At 35.1% G+C, this 21,558-nt stretch overlaps 1 protein-coding gene across 1 annotated transcript in view; it reads left to right on the top strand.

The window, feature by feature from the left end:
• The window catches only part of LOC137823902 (protein LURP-one-related 10-like), a 56,344-nt gene extending 39,761 nt beyond the window's left edge, over positions 1 to 16,583 (top strand). Inside the window, exon 3 of the mRNA XM_068629226.1 lies at positions 16,175 to 16,583. Within this exon, the coding sequence (XP_068485327.1) occupies positions 16,175 to 16,345 (171 nt within the window). The 3' untranslated portion in view covers positions 16,346 to 16,583. The remainder of the gene's footprint in view (positions 1 to 16,174) is intronic.
• Positions 16,584 to 21,558: the final 4,975 nt, after the last annotated feature.

The following is a 21,558-nucleotide window of genomic DNA, read 5'->3' as shown; positions in this document are numbered from 1 at the left end:
GAAGTGTGAAAAAAGTATCGTCAGTATAAAAGAGACGATCATCCTTTTCATTGTAAGTGGCTCCTTTCTCAGTATTAATTTGTAGAGAGATAGAGTGAGGAGCACAGTAGGAAGAGTTGATAACTGAGACTTGCTTTGCCATTGGAGAGGAAGCTGTTTTATGGAACCAAAGTGTCTTTATTATTTATATGTTGTATATGACAATTCACAGAGCAACATACAAAGCAAATTATTCAGGTTTACCAATACTAATCCCAATTGCAAACGACTAAGCATTATTAAACAAAAGTAGCACAAATAAGACAACCAAATATGCCCTTCCACAATTAAGTATGCACATAGAGATAATAAAGTTTCTTTTTTTTTTATCGGCAAAAAGTCAACAGAAGAATCTATCATCCATGCTGCATGTTTTATGCGTGGCAGGAGTTGATTTCTGGATAACAATTATAAATGCCAAAATATGTCAATTATGTGGCAATGATGTTGTTTATTGGAGTTAATGGAATTTTGATTGCATCAAATGTGCTCTCAGTGGGGGAGATGAATAGGGTTGGATTATATTGATCAATTTAACATATTTAACTAAAATAATTTAAAATTTAAACGATTTAATCCTATACTTTAAATTATTTAAATATTTACTTATACAGATTTAGTTATAAGGGTTTATCATTCTTTAAATAACACATATTTAATTATTCATTATTACTTATAAAAAAAAACTTATACAATATATCTTAAATAATTTGAAAGATTTTCCTAGTAGTTTATCAAAATTTAAAACATTTTCTTAATATTTCAATCTTGTAATTTAGTACTGGAGATAAATATTATAATTATCTCAAAATTATGTTTTTTTTTTTAATTTCAAAAATTTGAAACAATAATCTAAAATTTTAACGTGGAAAAAGATGAAAGCAGAATGCCCGTGTAGTTCCTTGTTGGCTTGGTGTACCAGCCCCATCAAGAGATAGGTTGTGTTGGCACCAAATTTCTTGCTCCAACATATTACCGTATCCTTATTCACTCCAGCATATAACCAATAATCTGCCTTTGTTGATCACTTGCTGCTCTTTTGTGTTTGCTGCTATCTTCCTTGCACTTTCCAACCTGTGCCAACGTTCAACTAGAAACTGCCTCTCCTCATACACTCCCTTTCCTCCTCCTAGCATTTCCTTCTCTGCCTTCATTCATTTCCTTTTTTTTGTCCCATCCATAGTAAAAGTCTTAAGTAACACTTGTTATTATGTTTAAAAATTTCACTACGCTATTACTAAGATTAGCATTATGACACCCTCCATTCCTTAACAAATTTGACTTTAGCTAGTTATTACATGGTTTCAACTGCAGATATTGAACCAGGGGCATATGCTATTATCTACTTCCAGAAAACTAAACCAGACCAGTCCTAAAATTAAGAGTTCACTTTGACTTTTAATATTTGTTCTTAGTGAATTTTTTAAAGTGAATATAAGTTAAAATTAGTTAACATTTCAATTTAACCACATTAAATTTCTTTGTACGTTTTATTTTGTTACTCCTTTTGTTTAACCTTTTAACTGTTCTTGCAAGTTCTTCGTTATCATTTATTACTCATTTGTAGGGATAGATGGTGTAATGAATTTGTGAGCTAATTTCTAACAACTCCAATGAAATTGGAGAGAAAAACTCACCGCCACAAATGAGACATAAAGATGGAAGCACAACACAAAGATGGTCAACCACAAATGCATAATCGTTGTTGTCGCTGCTGGAGAAGGAGAGAAAATTCATAAACTTGTGTGCCAAAAATATAGGAAGTAGAAGCATTGTGTATGTTTTAAATAGTTTTACGTCGGACTCTCAAATTCTATGTAAAATTGCTAATTTACATCAAATGATGTAAGTTTTTTATGTAAATATGGATATTTATATTGGATCTTAACATTAACATGTGTGACATAAAAATGAATGTTTACCTTGAATCTATATTTGAAATATTTACAAAAACCACCACCACATTTTTTTAAAATTGTATATTTCGACATTTAATGTCAAAATGGTGAGTAATTGGCACATTTTGCACTAGTGAGAGAGGGTTGAGGATTTTGGTACTATACAAAGAATAAAAAGAGTTCCTGCTATTAGGAGACGTCATGAAGAATATTTATATAAAAAAAAATTGATGCTTTCAAAAGGAGAAGGAGAAGAAAAACCGCACAAACTCTAAAATTTAAGGAAGAAAGATGATAGAGTAAAGTAGGATTTTTTTTTAACAAAAAATTAAATGAATTAAAAAAGAAATATTTAAAAAAAAATCCAGAAACCATCTAAAAGATTATTCTTACTAAGGCATACCTACTTTGCTTACAATACAACAATCCAACCAAGTCCATAAATTTGGTCTGAATGTTCCACACTAACACACCTGCTGCTCCCTGTTTTTACTCCAAGACTACATCAATTCCAAAAAGAAAACCTTGTAAAAGAGAATATGCTAACAACCTTGTAGAAGAGAATATAGCAGCATTTGGCAACGGTAGACTTAGGTAAAGGCTAGTGAGTAAAGTAGGATATTATTTAGTTTTGTTTTAATGAGTACAATGCATAGTTAATCAATGAATAAGATAATGAGTACAATGCATAGTTAATTTTCAAAAAGTTTTATTTTATACGAGCTTCATGCGTTAAATATATTTTTCCTTCATTTACTTTTACATAAAATTAGTTTTCATCTTTATTATAAATTTTTAATATAAATTTATTTGTCACGTAAAAATATTTACAAGAATCCATTTTAATAGTGTACTTATTACAAGTACTTAAGGGTTCTAAAGTTTAAATTAAGAATAAAAATCAATTTTAAGATATTTAACTCTTTTGTTTATAGATTTTTTTTTATCAACAAAGAATAAAATTGAATTAACAAGATACTACAGGGTATTCAAATGATGTAGAGACCTCTTTAGAGGGTCTCATATGTTAGCAACAACCCATAAGCTACCGCAGTAAAAGCTATCACAATAAAAGCTGTTTATTGCATAAAATGCATAACAGCTGCATCAACTATGCTATAAGCCCTCTGGATTGGCCAACTCTTTCACACCAGAATCTCCAAAATTCTAGAAATTCTATATTTCTAATACTGTAATAAAAATAATTATGTGGCTCCCTTTCAGAGCATTCCTCTGCTTCTTTGACTATGGTTCACCCACGTATCAAAATACCACCTTGCCATGCCACCTTTTCTCATTCCGTTGGCTCCAGAACCTTCCAACATATTCAATTCCAATACTCTCATCCTCCACAGTATTAAAGCGTCTAACTATGCTTGCTCAAAACTAGACCCATCCAGCATAGACTACATTAACTTCCAATCCACCAGAACAAACCTTCCACCCTTTCATGTCGCAACTCTTTTTTAATCATCCATCTCTCAGAATTGCTATGCGGCACAAACCATACCAAGGGTTGGCACTCCAATAGGATCAACACCTTAAGTACATCTCAATAGCCAACGTACTACTTCTGCCCCACAAGACCAGCAACCAACATACTATTTCTTAACAACATCCTCAACCAGAACTTAGGTCTCCTATAGCTTAGAAGAACTCACTAAGCTTCACGTGAATCATAACGCATTTTCCTACTTCCTCATCCACCCCTGTAGAAACAAGAATTTTGAGTAAGGGTAACCATTGAGATAGATGTTCCACAGAGCAACGCTTCAGCGTACAGCCAACCACAAAGACACTCCTACACTCCTGAACACAACAGAAAAACACACTGTGCACCTCCTACCCAGACCCTCCTAGCCATCCTTCCCTGCCATAGCCCCTGGAAAAGGAGCCTACAGGACTCACTCATTTACAGTTGCTGATGCACAGAAGGGGGTTCATCACCCATTCAGCAAAGGAGAAATTAAAGTGTTTTGACTTGTATTTCAGCCATAACCAGTTGGGCATTATGAAGGACTTCTTCCGCATCTGCTACACCTTGGTTGAACACAGCATGGTTTCTATGCTCCCATAAACACCTTACTATAGCAACCCACACTCCTTTTCAGATCAAATTTTGTTTATTATTACTTTGAGGCAGATGAAAACTCTCAAAGTGGGTCATAAACTGGTTATGTTGGACAGACAAAATGTCGTTCCATCTGGAACACATGTTCCAGATTTGTACTGCAATATTGCATTCCAGGAACAGGTGTTGGCACGATTCCTCCGTCCTCTGACACAGAGGACACACAGTTGTGTTCAATAGCAACCAAATGATGGATTTGTATCTTCTTTGCGTTTTTGAGGTGAACTAGCGGAAGCTCCATGGATTGTTGGCGAAACAAGGCTCTCCTAAGAGTTGTGATAGCCTTGGAGATGCATGAGAAGTATGAAGAGTAGGAGTGGTTCGGCCAACTCCCTTTGTAGGTGAAGGTTTGAAGATTAAAAGCCTATTCCTAAGAGAGTTTAGGCAAGGAGTGAGAATGACACAATTTTGGCAGCATTTCACTATTCAATTAATCTTGCAAATACATGAGCCAAACCTTCTTATTTATAGTGTTTAGAGGGCTGGAAATTCAAAAGAAAGTGGAGGGAAATTCAAATGAGCCAATTCCTAGTCACAAGGAAAGTGTGACTTGGTTTCTTTTTTTTTTTGCACCTCCTAAATCTACACCTACACCTTCTTTTTATGTCACATGGAAGGTGTGGCTTAGCTTTATACATTTGCACCTCTTATATTTATATCTACACCTCCCTTTATGTTCTACTAAAAATACTCAAAAGTAATTACAAAAGAAAGACATCCAATGATGCTTAGTTAGCCCGTATCTTCTATTTGTTGGGCTTGAGCTGAAGCTTGAACTTGTATTTGGGCTTGGGCTTGGGCTTTTTCTATCATGGGCTTGGGTCTCTTCCATCATGCCATCCCTCTTGAAAAGGATTTGTCATCAAATCCAATGCTTCTTCTTCATCATCATTATGTGGATGTATGTGGCTGGTTGGTTTCCATCACCTTTCCTGTCCAAACTCTCCCTGGTAGGTAGTCTACCAAGCAGTGCCCTCCAAGTTGTGATCAAAACATTCGGGAACGCCTTTGCCTTCCATAAGTACTTAAAAGCATCGTATTGTGGTCCCCTATCAAGCTTATCAAGGTAATCATAAGCTGAACTCACTATAAAGCATCCAGATTCCTCACAAGACCATACTTGGACATCCTTCACGTCCTTAGAGACAATGGCCCTAGATATTTGCATACCAAGCTCCAGCTCCATCGGGATTTCCCATTCAAAACGGTCTCGCCTCCACCTTAATGACCACTTCCATACCGAATCATCCCCCCTTCCTACCTCCTCCACTCTTTGACCTTGGTTCAACGACAAGGAAAACAATATAGGGAACATCGATTTAAGGTTGGCATTTCCTTCCCAAACATCCTCCCAAAACCTTACTTTATCACTACTCCCCATTTTCCAGCCCAGCACTTCATGAAACCATCCATTGCCTCCTCCCTCCCCACAAACCTTTCTTAAGTCTTTCCACCACCAGGATTGAAGTTTGACTGGTATTTGGGCAGCACCACACTCCAACCCGTACTTAGAATCCAAGCAGTCTTTCCACTTCCCTTTCTCGCTCGAAATACAACGCCATCTCCACTTGGCTAATAGCGCAACATTAAACTTAAGGATGTCTCTTATACCTAACCCTCCTTCCTCTCTTGGTTTACAAATGGTTTTCCAACTTACCCATGATATCGATATGTTCTCCATTCCCCAACCCCACAGCGGCAAGGCCGAAATAACAGATTTTATTAAACAAATTCTACTTGCCATAGATAAGTTTCTCCCCTTCCACACACTGAGTCTCGACTTTAAGTCATTTAACATAGGCTCCCAGAACTTCATCTTTCTTGGATTGCCTCCCACTTCTAAACCCAAATACTTAAAAGGGACACCCATATGTGCACAGTTCAGAGTCTTAGTGTAGCAATCTAAGTCTCTTTGGATGACATTGATGACTGCTAACTTCGACTTATGGAAGTTGATCTTTAAACCCGAAGCCAGCTCAAAGCCCCTAAGAATAGCCTTGAGAGTGACAACATTGGCATAGGAATCCTCACAAAGGAACAAAGTATCGTCTGCAAACTGAAGAAGACTCAAATCAACCTTCTTCCTACCGATTTTAAGGCCATTAAACATATTAGCCTTCACAACTTGCCTTACTAGCCCTGCAAGGCCTTCTGTAACCACTATAAAAAGGAACGGTGCTAAAGGGTCACCCTGTCTCAACCCTCTAGACGGTTTAAATTCCTTCGTAGGACTCCCATTTATGAGAACTGACACCGTAGCACTTTCCAAACACCCTTTCACCCACAAAATCCACCTATTATGAAAACCCAGCCTCTGAAGCATATATCATAAAGGAACTCCCATCTAACTGAGTCGTACGCTTTTTCAAAGTCTATTTTTAAGCATAATCCGCTCCTCCCTCCCCTCTTCAAGTCCTTCACCATCTCATTAGCCATAAGCACACTATCAAGAATACCTCTATTCTTTAGAAAAGCCGATTGGCTTTCATCAATCACAGACGCTAGAACTTTCTTGATCCTTTCCGCCAAAACCTTTGCAATAATTTTATACAAAGCACCCACCAAGGAAATAGGTCTATATTGGTCAAGAGTGGACGGGTCCTTAACTTTGGGGACCAAAGCTATGAATGAGGCATTACAGCCTTTGGGTATAAAACCAGTTTCATGGAAAATGAGCACTGCTGCCACTATCTCTTCTTTTAAGAAATCCCAACTATTCTTGAGAAAGTTGAAGTTGAAGCCATCAGGACCTGGACTCTTTGTACCTTCACACTGCCACACCGCATTTCTTATTTCTTCCTCAGTAAACTCAGCTATTAAGCTCATACTGTCTTCAGAGGAGAGGGTTTTGAACTCAACCCCATCCAGCCTCACACCAAAATCCTTCGTTGATTTAAATCTGTTTTCAAAGAGCTTCCTTGCTTCTAGACGTACAGTACCGGGTTCCTCACACCATTGGCCCCCAACCTCCACACCTTTCACTTCATTTCTATGTCTTCTCCATCTCAAGGTTGAATGATAGAACTTAGAGCACGAGTCTCCATTATTAAGCCAGTTTACTCTAGCTTTTTGGAACATAAGAGAATCAAGCTTCTTATCTATCTCTCTCAAACTACAAACCAGCTCACACCTCTTCACCCTACCAGTAACCGTAATATCACCAGAGCAATCTTGGCAATCAAACTCCTCAATTTCCTGCAGGATCTTCTTCTTACTTGAGACAATATTACCAAACACATCCCTGTTCCAGGTTTTTAGATCACCCTTCAGCCGCTTCAACTTCTCTTTAAACATATGGAAGTCACTCCCCTGAACCGAGTAGGAACACCATTTATCCTTCACCATTTCACAAAAACCCCTCTCCGACAACCAAGCATTGATTGATCGAAAGGGCTTTGGCCCCCAGTCTTTAAGCAAAGACTTCACCACAATGGCACAGTGGTCCGACACCTCCCTTCGTTGCACATACTGCATGCACATGGGCCAACAATCTAACCACTCCTCAGTAATAAGAACTCTATCCAGCCTACTCTTTGTCATACCATTAGAGTTGAACCACGTGAATTTCTTGCCCACAATTGGTAGATCAAACAAAAGGTTTGAATCAATGAACCTGTTGAACCCTACGATCTCACTGGACTGGTCTTCCCTATTCGTTCTACCCTTCCTTTCATTACGACTTCTAATGGCATTGAAGTCACCACAGAAACACCATACCATATCTTGCGAAGAAGCTTTCACATTAGACATCTCCTCCCAAAGCATCTTTTTGTCTCTTAGGTTGCAGGCAGCATAAACATTTACTATTACACATTTGACATTAGCTTTGGAGTAGGTTCCGAACACATCAATGAACCCTTTTCCCATCAAATGACTGTTGTAACAAAAAGCCTCCTTATGCCACAACGATAACAAACCACCACTTCCAGTAACCCCTTCATAATGTAACCAACCAATATTGTTGTCCCCCCACAGAGAAAAGCATTTAGCATCAGAGAACACTTTTGACTTAGTTTCTTGAATACACACAAAATCCGCCCCCTCACTCCTTATAATATTACTCAAATACCTAGTTTTTGTATTTCCCCCCATACCTCTGATATTGAGATTCACAATTAACATAAGTTACCTTTCCTATTACCTTCCTTAGGACAGATCGCCACCCCCGCATCTCTTGCTTCCATACAGACATATTCATTGATGACCTCCTCTTCGTCTCCACGGCATGAAAAGCCAAATCTCTTGCCAGATTCCCATAATTTGGGTGATTTGTCCAGATTACGAGATGTCCTTAGACGTATGTTACAATTGCTGATGTCCATATCCAAAATTGAGGCGAGGGACAAGTCATCCCTTAAAATGGAAGTTTGAGCCTCCTTGGTCATCCTCGCGCCAATCCTTGCTTACCTCCTCGGATGGGAGTATGAGTCCCCTAGCACTGCCAACGCTTTCTTCTTTCTCCTCCGTGGTGAGGAAGTAGCAGCCCTTCTCACCTTTAATCCCCCCTCTTCTACTGAGTGTGAGGAAGCCTCGTCAAACCTTGTCGCTCCCATTATTCCATCGTCATCGTTAACACCTTTCATAGGCTTCACCATTTCCCCTTCGTACACATATGACGTCGACCATTTCTCTAACACAACTACTCCAGAGAAGCTATCTTCAGAGATGGGTTGACGTGGGGGAATGAGGTTCCGCACTAATGGGCCACCTGTTAAGCTCACCCCCCCTTGCAAGAGTTTCCAATAATACCCCTCGAGTCAAGGCCCACTTCTACTAACCTTTTCTCAAGCCCGCCACTATCCACTTCTAGAGAGTGGGCTTTCATCATCCTTTCACAGCCCGATCCCACATATAGTTCTTTTTTATTATTCACACATTCAACATCCATCACTAGGCGTGCCACCTCAGCTTGTATAGGGGCACTACGAGACACTACTCCGCAGACTTGATCAGAGGGAAAGATGTCAACCCCTACCGACACCTTCTGCTCCTTCCTTGCCAAAATCGTTATAGCTTCATGACTTTTCCCCTAACAACTTTTAAAATTCGAAATAGAGCCCACAATTGGCGGATTTGTCTTTTACGAACACTGTTCATCTTTTTCCTCCACCTCTTTTCCTGCCTTTACCCCTTTTGACCGGCAATAGTCCTCCCCCTCCCAGATACACAACTCCTCCATGCCCTTAGCAGCTGAGAAATTTGTTTCTTCTACAAAGGCCATATAAACCCTTTTTTAGTTTACAAACTTTTCCTGGTGGAATAGAAGTCAATCCAAGAGGAGCAACCATGTATACATCTTCTTTCAAATATCCATGTAAAAAGGCATTGTTTATGTCTAATTGTTTCAATTCCCAATTATAAATAGAAGTTAAAGAAAGAAGCAACCTTATGGTGGTCATCTTTGCTACTGGAGAGAAAGTATCAAGGTAGTAAATGCCTTATGTTTGTGTATATCCCTTTGCCACTAACCTTGCTTTATACCTTTCAATTGTCCCATCAGCCTTATATTTTATTTTGAATACCCATTTGCAACCTATGGCAGCTTTGTTCTTAGGCAGAAGAGCAGTCTCCAAAGTTTGATTTAACTCTAAAGCAGATATCTCACATTGTATAGCTTTTCTCCAACAGTCATGTTTCATAGCTTCAAAATAAGTGTTTGGCTCAACATGTGAAGAAAGAGACATAACAAAAGATTTGTAAGAAGGTGATAAATTACTATAAGACAAAACAGAATTCAAAGGATATTTAACTCTTGAAGATGCAGTGGAAACATTAAGATTACAATGATAATCCTTTAAATACTCAGGTGGTCTTTTTATTTTTGTGCTCATTCGAACAGATGGATCTGATTCAGAACTTTGTTCTATATCATGATTTTCATTGAGGTTTTGATCTATATGAGAACAATCTTCTTCTGAAACCTCAATTTCTGACTCACAATTATTATCACTGCTATTTTCAACATTATCACAAGGTGTATTATCACAAGGTGCAAGAATGACTTGTGATGGTTGACTTAAGACAGATTGATCTTCAGCAAACAAAATTTGATCATTAATGTCAGAACTGTTAGTTTCATTGCTAGTATCTTGAACCCTTTGGTATGGAAAAACATGTTTATAAAAGGCAACATCCCTAGACACAAAAATTTCTCTTAATTGAATATTCAACAAAATATATCCTTTTGTCCCTTTGAAAACCAATAAAAACACATTTTGATGCTCTTGGATCAAATTTTCTTCTATTTGTTGACAAAGTGCTAGCATAACATAAAGAATCAAACACCTTTAATCCATTAAAATCTGCATCAGTTTTGAAAAGCATTTCATGAGGAGAAGAATAGTTTAAAACAGGTGTGGGAAGCATGTTTATAATATGTGCAGCATGTATCACAGAATATGACCAATAAATTTTGGGTAAATGAGATTGTATCATAAGAGCTCTTGCTACATCTAATAAATGACCATGTTTCCTTTCAACTATACTATTTTGTTGTGGAGTATTGACACATGATGTTTGATGTATTATTCCTTTACTGACAAAAAAATTAGTCATGACAAACTCAGTTCCATTATCACTTCTTATTATTTTTATTGTTGTCTCAAACTGTGTTTGAACAAAAATAAAAAAATGTTCCAAAACCTTAACAACTTCAGATTTTTGTTTCAAAAGAAAAATCCATGTGTACCTCGAATAGTCATCAACTATGGTCAATAAATATTTATGACCATGAATTGATGGTATTGAATATGGTCCCCAATATCTACATGAATCAAATCAAAGCATTTTTTTGATTTAGATGTACTAATAGGAAAAGAAAGTCTTTTTTGCTTTACAAAATGACAAACATCACATACAAAAAGATTTGTTATATTTAACATAAGGAAATTTATTCTTGATAACATCAATACATTTATTTGAAATATGACCTAATCGAAAATGCCAAAGGGTTTCTAGATCACTAGCACTAACATTAACAGTATTGATGATGTGTGTAGATTCAAGGGGTTTAATTTGAAATTTTTGGTAAGATGGGATCCTGAGTATATAAAGTCTATCTTGCATCTTAGCATAACCAATTATTTTCAAGGAGTTTTTGTCTTGAATGTGACAACCATTAGAATCAAAGGTAAGAACACAAGATAGTCTATCAATCAATTTTGTTACTGAAAGAAGATTAAAAGTGAAGCAAGGAATATACAAAACATTGTTTATGACATGATTTTGATTGAGAAAAACACTTCCAGAATAATTGGCAATGACTTGATTTCCATTTGGTAATTTGACATAAATAGGATCAATTTGATGATACAAAATGAAGTAAGTTAAGGATGAACAAATGTGATAAGTAGCACCACTATCAATAATCCAAGAACTAAAAGAAGAAATAAAGTTATTACCAGTTTGTGTTGTCATGTTGGAAGGAATAACAAAGACTTGACTAGAAACATTGTCACTAGATTTGACCTGTTGTAAAAGAGCTAACAATGTTTGATATTGCTCAGGAGTAAAACAAATTTGTTGAGACTCCACTTCTGACTTTGAACCTTCATGATTCTGCTCATTATTGTTAAAATTTATATTGTGAAAGGTTGTATGACTCTGATGATGGTTTTGATTTTTAAATTTTAAATGAGGTGAAAAACCACGCTTTTTTATAGCATGTATCAATGGTATGTCCTGTCTTTCCACAATAACTGCAAATTTTGGAAGTATATCCTCCTCCATAGCTTCCTCTTTCATATCCACCACCCATGTCATAGGTTGTAGCATTGTTATTATAACCTCCTTTACTAGTAGCAATCATTGCCTTGGATTGATCACCAAAAACTTGTCACTCTTGTTGTGTAATGAGAGAGTAAACTCTATTCAAGGATGAATTATCTGATGAACTAACATGGTAAGGTGAACAAAGATCTTGTGAGGGATCAACAACTTCACCCATAGATAAATGTAGCAATCAGAGCTCTAATCAGAGCTCTGATACCATGTTACGAAATAGAACAGAGATGAACAAAAGAGAACAAAAGATGAACAAAAGAGTAAAAGGAAGGTAAAATATATAAGAATGAATATCTCTCTTTTTTTGTTATTGAAATCAAAACAAATGGTCTGAATATATACAAGTAGTACACTCATTCTAGGTTTAACTAAAGAGGAAAGAATCAATATTTAAATACTAGAATCATAACACACAAAGACAAAATAAAGGTTATTCACCTCTATAAAGAGAAACAATTGATAATTAGAAAAGACACCCAATTATTCTCCTCTATAAAGAGAAACAACTGATAATTAGAAAAGACACCCAATTAATATTAGGATCCTCCTATAACTCTTGTATCCGTATCATTTAATATCATTCCTCCGGAATGTTATGGTTGATCTTTCAAAGACCAGAAGTTTATCACGAAACTTAGTAAATGAGAGAGATGTTTGGTAAGAATGTCAAAAATTTAAAACCTTTTTGGAAGGTGAATTAGCCTAATAAGTTTTTGTTGGATATGATCACGAATAAAATGAAAATCCAACTCAAAGTAATTTGTTTGAGAATGAAAAATTAGATTAGTTGCTAGGAGAACAACACTTAGATTATCTGATTATATGTTTGGAACATGATCAATAATGCACAATTCACGTCATAAGGAGACAATCCAAGTAATATCAGTTAGAGTTGCAACTATGCTATGATATTCAACCTTTGTCGTACTTTTGGGCACAACACATTCTTTATGAGATCATCATGAAACCACATTTTGGCCAAGATATAAGATATATACAGTATAGTTGATTTTCAATCATCAAGATCACAATCCCATTTAGCATTAGTAAACCCAATGGTTGAGAAATTATTGGAAGGTTGAATAACAAGACCATAATAAATTGTTCAACCTAGATAACATAGAACATGTTTAAGGGCTTTCTAAAGATGTTATTGAGGTTGGTGCATATACTGAGACTTTATTAATATAAGAAGTTAATTTTGAACTTATAACAGTAACATATTGCAGAAGGAAAGATTTTAAACAATCGTAGAGCCATCTTGAGTGAGGTGTAGGGATGTTATCATTGGAGTAGTTTGAGGCTAAGGTTCATACATGTTCACTCTATAAAGAAGTTGTTCAGTGTATTTGGTTTGAAAAAGATTAATAGTGGTCTCCTTTGTTGTAAGTGGCATTAATTGTTCCATGAAAGAGGCTAGATGGGTCAGGTTATAATGGAATTGTGGTGTTTAAATTGTTATGCTCTTAAGTAGAAAGTGTTGTACCATGACTATCAATTATAACTTTTGACTTAGTGGTAAACGCTTGATCCAACAATTGGTATCTAAACTAAGGTCACTAGTTTGATTCATAGTAAGGCAATTGTTTAACGGGAGATTGTTGCAAGTTGCACAATTGTCCTGTGGCGCGGGTCAAATGGGCCAAGTCACAATCAAAGGGTTTGATTCCTATTAGGAAAATTATTGAAGGGGATATTGTTGCAGGTGGCATCAATTATTCTATGATGGAGGCTAGGTGGGTTAGGTTATTATCGAATTGTGGCAATTGGGTCTTAAGCAGAAAAGTTATAACTTTTGGTCAAGTGGCAAGCATTTAATCCAACATCCTTATTCCAACAAAATAAAGTAAAGGACTAAGATCTTTAAAAGCAAATCGGATATGCAGAAAAGTAATAAGAGATGATATTGCAATAGAATAATTATCAATTATAATGATATCATCAACATAAGTAGAGTTGAAACATAATTGAACCTCGTGAATAAGGAAAAGTCACTCTTCATAGCAAAAAAACCCATCAAGATAAGAGTGTGGCTAAGTTTATGAAATAACGCCCAATTGGTGTTTGTTTAAGATCATAAATGGCATTGTTCAACTTACAAACTTGTTGTGGATTTGATGAGATAAATCCTAGTGGTTGTTGCATGTACACAATTTCCTTTAAATCACCATGGAGAAAATCATTATTGATATCAACTTGGTGGATAGGTCATTTGCAAGACATTGCATGAGCAAGGATGATCCAAATAGTGATTGATTTAACAATTGGATTGAATGTGTTAGAGTAATCAAGACTAGGTGTTTGATGGAATCCCTTAACAACCAAGTGTGCCTTGTGTCTTTGGAAGGTGCCATATGCATTGAACTTGGTTTTGTATACCCATTTACAATTAATAAAATTTGAACCATATGAGAGGTTAGTGAGAGTCCAAGTTTTTTTTTTTTCATAAGAGAATTGTGTTCTAATTAAATTACTTTAAACTAGTTAGGATCAACTATTGCTTGTTTAAAAGTTGTAGGTTCAATGTAGTTATCAGAAATAGAAACATTGTAAGGTTTGGGTTTGAACATAACTGATTTGGCATGAGTGACCATTGGATGCACGTTGTGAGAAGGTGATGAGGAGGTTGTAGCGTCAAAAGTAGTTGTTGGAGTAGTTACAAGTAGATTAGACAAAGCAACAAAATTAGGAATAGGTGAAGACAAGGATTGAGTTATAACGGGAATATCTGGGGTTTTATCAAGTGTGGCAAAAACAACTTTAAACATGGTTAAGGGAAAAGGAGTTGAGGAAAGCATAGGCGAATTTGAATTGTGTTGTAGAAAAATATTAGCATTGGTGGAAAAAGGGGAAGCATTTTCATTAAAGACCATGTGTCTAAAAATGTAGGTACATCCACCTTTGGAAAAGGCAAACATAGCTTTTATAGTGATTACTATATCCAAGAAATAACCTTAGAAATCAAGTTTGTTCTTATTATAGTGGTGTAAGAAAAGGTAGCAAGCACAACCAAAAGTCCCTAAACTAGCATAATTCAATTTTTTTTAAAACAACACATGATTAGGAGATTTATTATTAAGAACAACAGTGGATAAAGTGTTTATTATATTAACAGAAATAGTAAAGCCTCTTCCCAAAAATTTTGTGGCATAGATGCACTAGCCAAAAGAGTCAAACCAGTTTCAGTGATATGTCTATGTTGACGTTCAATAGATCCATTTTACTCATGTGTATGAGGACACATTAATTGATGTTTTATGGCATGTATGTTAAGAAACGATGCAAGACTATTAAATTCCTTGCATTATTCGTTTGAATTGATTTCAACTTATATCTAGTTTGTGTTTCATCAAAAAAACTAAACTGAGTAAAGACAGAAGAGATTTGAGATTTTATATGCAACAAAGATATCCAAGTGAATTGGGACAAAGTATCCAAGAAAGTCACATATCTAGCACCAATATTAGAAGTAATTGGGGATGGATCCCATATATCAATGAACAATAATTCAAGAGTAGTAGTATAAGTAGTATTAGATTTAGAGAATGGCATGTTCCACTATCCGGATACCACAAAGGATCATTGACATTGGAAGGAGTTCTAAGAATTGATGAAAAAAAACTCTATTTTGTTGTTTATGTTGAAAATTGTTAGAGAACCTGCTGGATGAAGAGTTGCGAGATTGAAAATGATTATTTTTCTAATATGAACCACCAAATATTAGATGGACTGAAGTGTGGATAGCATATCTATGTTTGGTAAACCTTTGTTTTTGAGATAACAATAAAGCTTTTACTTCTTCAACTATGTAAGGATCAAGATGAGACAAGATTGAAGTAACAAAACTATCATAATTTTTAGGTAATCTATCAAGAATAGCTTCATGATCTTCATTGCAAAGAGTTGCTCCAATAGTAACAAGAGTGTCAACACACTTTTTGATGATTAGCAAATACGCCATAAAGGTTAAGTATGAGGCTGAAAGAAGGATGAAATAGAAAAATTTACACAATGCATAATAGAAGAAAAGGAATAAAATTCATGGTCAGATCTTAATAAGCTCTAGATACCATATTACAAAAGATGAATAAGATAAAAAATAGAGTTGTATTATGATGATCTCAAAACAAAGAGAAGAACAAATATATAATCTTAAAAACTCTACTCATATAAGAGTATATTAGTTATCACTAATAGTTACATTATCGGATATAGAAACATATTTTTATGTTTGTGAACCTTTTAATCAATATAGAAACAATGTTTGTATATTAGTGATATAATAAGAAACATAGTAATTACTATAGTTTGTGTTTCTTTGTAGATGGTGAATAATCGTGGCTTCGATGTCTTGGTGAATCCCTTTGTGGACTACGCATTCATAGTGGCACTACTTATGATTATTAATGACATTAAATTCTATTACAATGAAGTGTTGAATTCGATAGCCAAAATTACGCCATTGTTAGTGAGCATTATGATAGCTGCTCCCTAATAATTTTACTTGGATCGTGGACCGAATTAAAAGTAAACATTGGCTTGATTCAAGTTTAAATGTAGAAAACATTGGCTTTCATTTTCGACCATTTTCATAATTGGATATTGTTTTCTGGTTACATACTTGACTATGATGATTTGTAATTACTTTTATTTTGTACACATGTGTACTTGGAAGATCAATATAAAATATTGTAAAAGATTTATCAAATTTATGATATTAAATTTTGTTTGTACGTTAATTATGATAGTATAGAATTTTTTTTCTTGTTCATATTTTTTCTTAAGTTAGATTAGAGATTTAGTATAGAATTTTTAGTTAAAATGTCTACTTTTTTATGTATTTCAGGTTTTGGTTTGATGCCAAACCCAATGTGTTTTTTAAAAAAATCCAAAATTTACATAAAATCTTATAATATCCGACATAAATTTTGAACAATTTTTATTTTTTTTCTATTATAAATACACGTTTATTGTGTTGTGCCTTGACATAACGGAGATCGGGTCCAACGTAAATTTACATCCATTAACGTACATAAATTTTTTTATCTTAAATAATATATAAAAAATCTCTTTTACATTAATAAATTGTTTTTTGATAAAAATATAAAGAATGATGCATATATGTGTGATTGAATGCAGTCACAAAAAGTCATGAGTAAAGCACATCTCTTCATTTAAGCGCAAGTGCAACTTAATTCATGCTTTAGTGCTTAATTAATCTGTGTTTTGACATCGGTTAAGCACAACTTAACCCCTGCTTTAAGTTTACTGTTGCATGTGCTTAAAGATATTAAAATTTACCAACTTTTCAAAGTAGCGGAAATTAAAAATATTTAACCTTTTAATCGTTGTTAACCTAATCACAAGCATATTTACATCTATTCGTCCCTCACCTTCTTGTATAATTCCTATCCCACTCATTTTTTAACATACCTATCTTTTCTACTTTCTCCACCTATCATTTCTTCAGTAAATTTCTTTGGCATTCATCATGTGATCTTTTTGTTATCATCATTCCTGCACTTCACTTTTATATTTTCTTTTCTTGTCTCCTTTTTTATTTATGTTTTTGCTTGCTATTTTGACATTTGTTGTCTCAATAACAAATATTTACTATCGCAATAAATGTAATTTTCATCTGTAGTTATAGTTATTGAGATTAGCTTCGAAAGATATGGTGAGCTCGTGTTTTTCAAATTTGTTTTAAGTGTGAAGAATCATGCACTTAAAGCGATAACTTCTTATGTGAGAATAAGTATGTTTAAGTGAAAGCACTTAAGTGTCTTAATTCACTTAAATGATTGCCTCTTAAGTGTATGTTGAATTTCACTTAAGTGTTAGAAATATAAGCCTTAAACAAGATGGAGTATAAATTGTTTATGAAAGATTTTCACAAGTATCGAAGGTAGATTGAAAAACAATCATTTCAGCCAATTAGAAAACTGTTCTTAGTTTGATTGCAGAAAATCAACTGTTGTTTTTGTTAAACAACCGGTTGTTTATACTAGCAATTTATAAAATCAAAGCTAAAGTAGTTTTAAAAAAGAGTAAGAATAAAGAGATTAACACAAAATGTTTATACTCGTTCACTCTTTACCAAGAACTACATCCAATACTAAAAAAACACTAAGAATTCACTGAGTAATCAAACCCTGATTACAAACAACACACCAAAATGGTGATCTTGAACCCTTCAAGAACACACACCACCTTTGGCAAACAACACACAGTTTTCAGAACAACCTCTGAAAGTGCACAACACCAAGTCAAACAGAATTATAGTGGTCAAGAAATAAAGGAATAGAATACACATAGGTACAATCAAAGATTAAAGTACAGAGAATACATGAATATCCTATTCCACACTTGAGAATGATCCAAAACACTTTGAAATCTTGAAAAACTAGTTTTGATTAAACTCTCTTGCTTAGTTAATGACCAGGAGCGTAAAACAACTTATTTAAACTCCAATCAGATGGTCAAAACCTTTAATTCAAGAACCAAAAGAAGTTTTAATCATTTAAAACAAATTTCCACAACTTAACAAAATTATGTTAAGGTTTTCAGAAAATCAATCTATTGAAATCACGAATCAAACGATTGAATTGGCTTGATAGCAAATTCAAACAAAGTCAAGCTTTCCAAAACCTTTTCAAAATCCACTAAGTGTAAAACAACAAGTTGAATCGACATTTCAACATGTTGAATTTTCACTTTCTTTAGAAAACATCTTTTTTCAAAAGGATTAAGATTCATTTAACCTTGGATCATCACAAGGAGTGAATTAACAAATTCAACTACTTCTAGACACACACACAACCAGCAACAAGGATCTTCATGCATTCCACTTGGATTTGAAGACATCAAAGCACCTCGTTGAACATTAAGTAAATACTAACTTTCTTGATTGATGTCCTTTAGACCCTCTTTTTTTATCATTTAAATGATTGACACTTTAAACAATTTCATATTCGCTTAAGTGCTTCTTATTTTTTAAAACTAACACTAATAATTTTTTAAATAAAATGATGCATTGAATTTCTAATACTGTTATTTTTTTTAATAGTAGAACAATGATTATGAGAAGAGTTAATGTGAGTTAATTTTAGAATTGCACATTTTTATGTGTTGCACTTTATTTATGGTTTTTTTTATTTTAAATCGAATATGGTGAGAAACCCAAAGAAGATTCCCACTGGACACGAACTTAACCACGTGATTAAGTAAGTATGAAGGTTCACTTCTAGAGGACAAAGAGAAAACACAATCATATGGTGTTGATGGTGAATGGGTGCAGAATTAAAGTGCATATAAGGGAAAGAAAGAAGATGGAAACTGAATAGCAAAAGATTAACATAAGAACATAAAGGAATAGAAAAATAAAAATATGAAAGGAAAGAGAAGCTTAGGATGATGAAGGTGTGGTCATGCCACTTGGAGGGGGAGGAGACTCCAAGATGAGTGGTGAAGAGCCGCCACTTGAAGTGTAGAGCAATCAAGATAAGACCCAAATTCTAGGAGACTCAACTCACTAAACACTCTGGCAGATTTTATTTTCTATTCAAAATTCAATGTGTTCTTTACAAGAGGGGAGGCACCCTATTTATAGAGATAAGTGCCTTGAAGAGGAAGAGAGGAAGGGTAGAGGTGTAAATGACTACAAGCTTCTAGAAACTAGGTCAAATGTGAGCACATGGAGAGACTTCTAGAATCTAGATCAAAGGTGAGCACATGGGTGGCACATGGATGTGTGATGAGCATATATTTATTCACACTCACTAGCCTTGTTCATAGATTATTGGACTATAATAATAAATAAATCCATTGTTTTAATTAATATTCTTATAATTGGGTTGATTTGGGCCTTAACTATTATTATTGTTAATTTTGTGTTTTTAGAGTAAATTATCCAGAGGAAGCATCTACCTTTGTGAATGGGCCAAATATGCAAAAGTCCAAGATGCTTCTTGAACCAAAACAGGAAACAAATTCTGAGGAGAAGAAAGAGAAAATAAAATCTATAATATCTCAGAAACAGAATTGGAAGCAAATCTTCTGCAAAATACAAGAATTATGGAAATATAGAAACTTGGAAACGGTTAACAAAATATAAACTACAATATTCTCTCAAGATCCTTGGAGGTGAAAAGCCTATAAAAGGACACAAGCATCAAGGAGAAAGGAGAGAGCTTCATAGGGTTTTCTTAGTTTATTTTCTTCTTTGTAATTCTTTTGTTTTGCCTCCGCATGGAAGGCTAAACCATTTTGGTTGATTCCTCTGTAATTTCCCATTGAGCTCTGAGGTTTCGTTCAATAAAAGTTTCTATTTTTAATTCTCTATAGCAGTTGTTTTTATTGTCTAATCTCCTGGAAAACTAGTTTTTGTGAGAGATTGTACTTGAACGCATGATTGAGAGTCTTCCTTATCTTAAACTTTGGTTTCTTAGTTAGTTCGCATCGTTCTAATTAATTTCTTGGGCGCATGATTCAAGAGAGAGGAGGTAAGCATTCCCATGGAGTATACACATGGAACAAAGTGAGTATTGATTAAACTAGTAGACGCATGCTTTACTGGTGAGTTTCAGTTGAATTAGATCGGCGCATGTTCAATCTGGTTTAGCTCTGTTGGAGGATTGAGAAAAGATTAATCTTTAGAGAACCTGTGAAGAATTCAATGGTGGAAGAACTTGGGATCAACCGCTTTTTATTTGCTATTTTAATATCTTTTATATTTTTTGCACAACTATCTCAAACCCCCTTTTCATCTTTATTGTTATTGCTAACTTTTATTGCTTGCAGATAGATGTTAAACCCTGATCAACTGATTTTACTATTGGATTCGTTGGGAGACGACTTGGGGACATTTGTCCACGATTATACTATCATCTCTCTAGTGTTAGACAAGTCTACGCTAGAATCATATTAATTTGACAGCAAAACGACAGCTATCAATGTGTTTCTAGAGGCTAGGTTAAGGTGGGCTTTGGCACAAGCACAATTTATACTAAGTACACCCTACTCTAGCTTATTCTTCTATTTGAACTCCTAGAAAGAGCCAAAATTATTTACATAAACTTGTCTTGTAAAAAGACCAGAAGAAACAACATTTGATGCTCTAGCCTATGTCCAGTTTTTCTTCTGCTGAGGTCCTTCTAATGTTTGATACGGTCTTGTCTTGGATGTTGAGGGGTTGTGATTTTGAATAGGAAAACATTTTGTTAACACCCTCTGTCAAGTTACACACTCTTAATGCTACAAACGTGGAAACGGTGGGTGATGTGGAAAGGATATTGTTGTAAATGTCATGATGGTGATATGGCTTTGGGAGAGAGAAAGGGGAGAACGTAGGGTTTGAAAACGGTGTGAGAAGTTGAACTTTCTCAACGCGGAGGAAGAAGGCGGTGTTGGAATTGGGAGGTTGGTGGTGACACTGAGGTCGGTGGTGACGTTCAGCGCCCCGCTGAGATCGTCGCTGTTGCGCTCGACATGACGATGCACCGGGAACAACTCTAGCATTAACAGTAAGGATCACGTGCGGTTGCTATCGTGGACGATGACGCGAAAATGGTTGGCGTCGAAACATACCCACACAACTCTCAGAACGTTGTCGGAAACATCGGTATAAGGTCCTTCGCCATGAGGACTGGTTACACAGCCACAGGTTCCTCCACAACGCAAAATTGGTTACTCATGTGTCTGTAAGTGGTT

This window comes from Phaseolus vulgaris, chromosome 8 (genome assembly GCF_000499845.2).
Source record: "Phaseolus vulgaris cultivar G19833 chromosome 8, P. vulgaris v2.0, whole genome shotgun sequence".
Classification (NCBI taxonomy): domain Eukaryota; kingdom Viridiplantae; phylum Streptophyta; class Magnoliopsida; order Fabales; family Fabaceae; genus Phaseolus; species Phaseolus vulgaris.
Note: the sequence above shows the minus strand (reverse complement) of the source record. Positions and strands in the feature narration are given on the sequence as shown.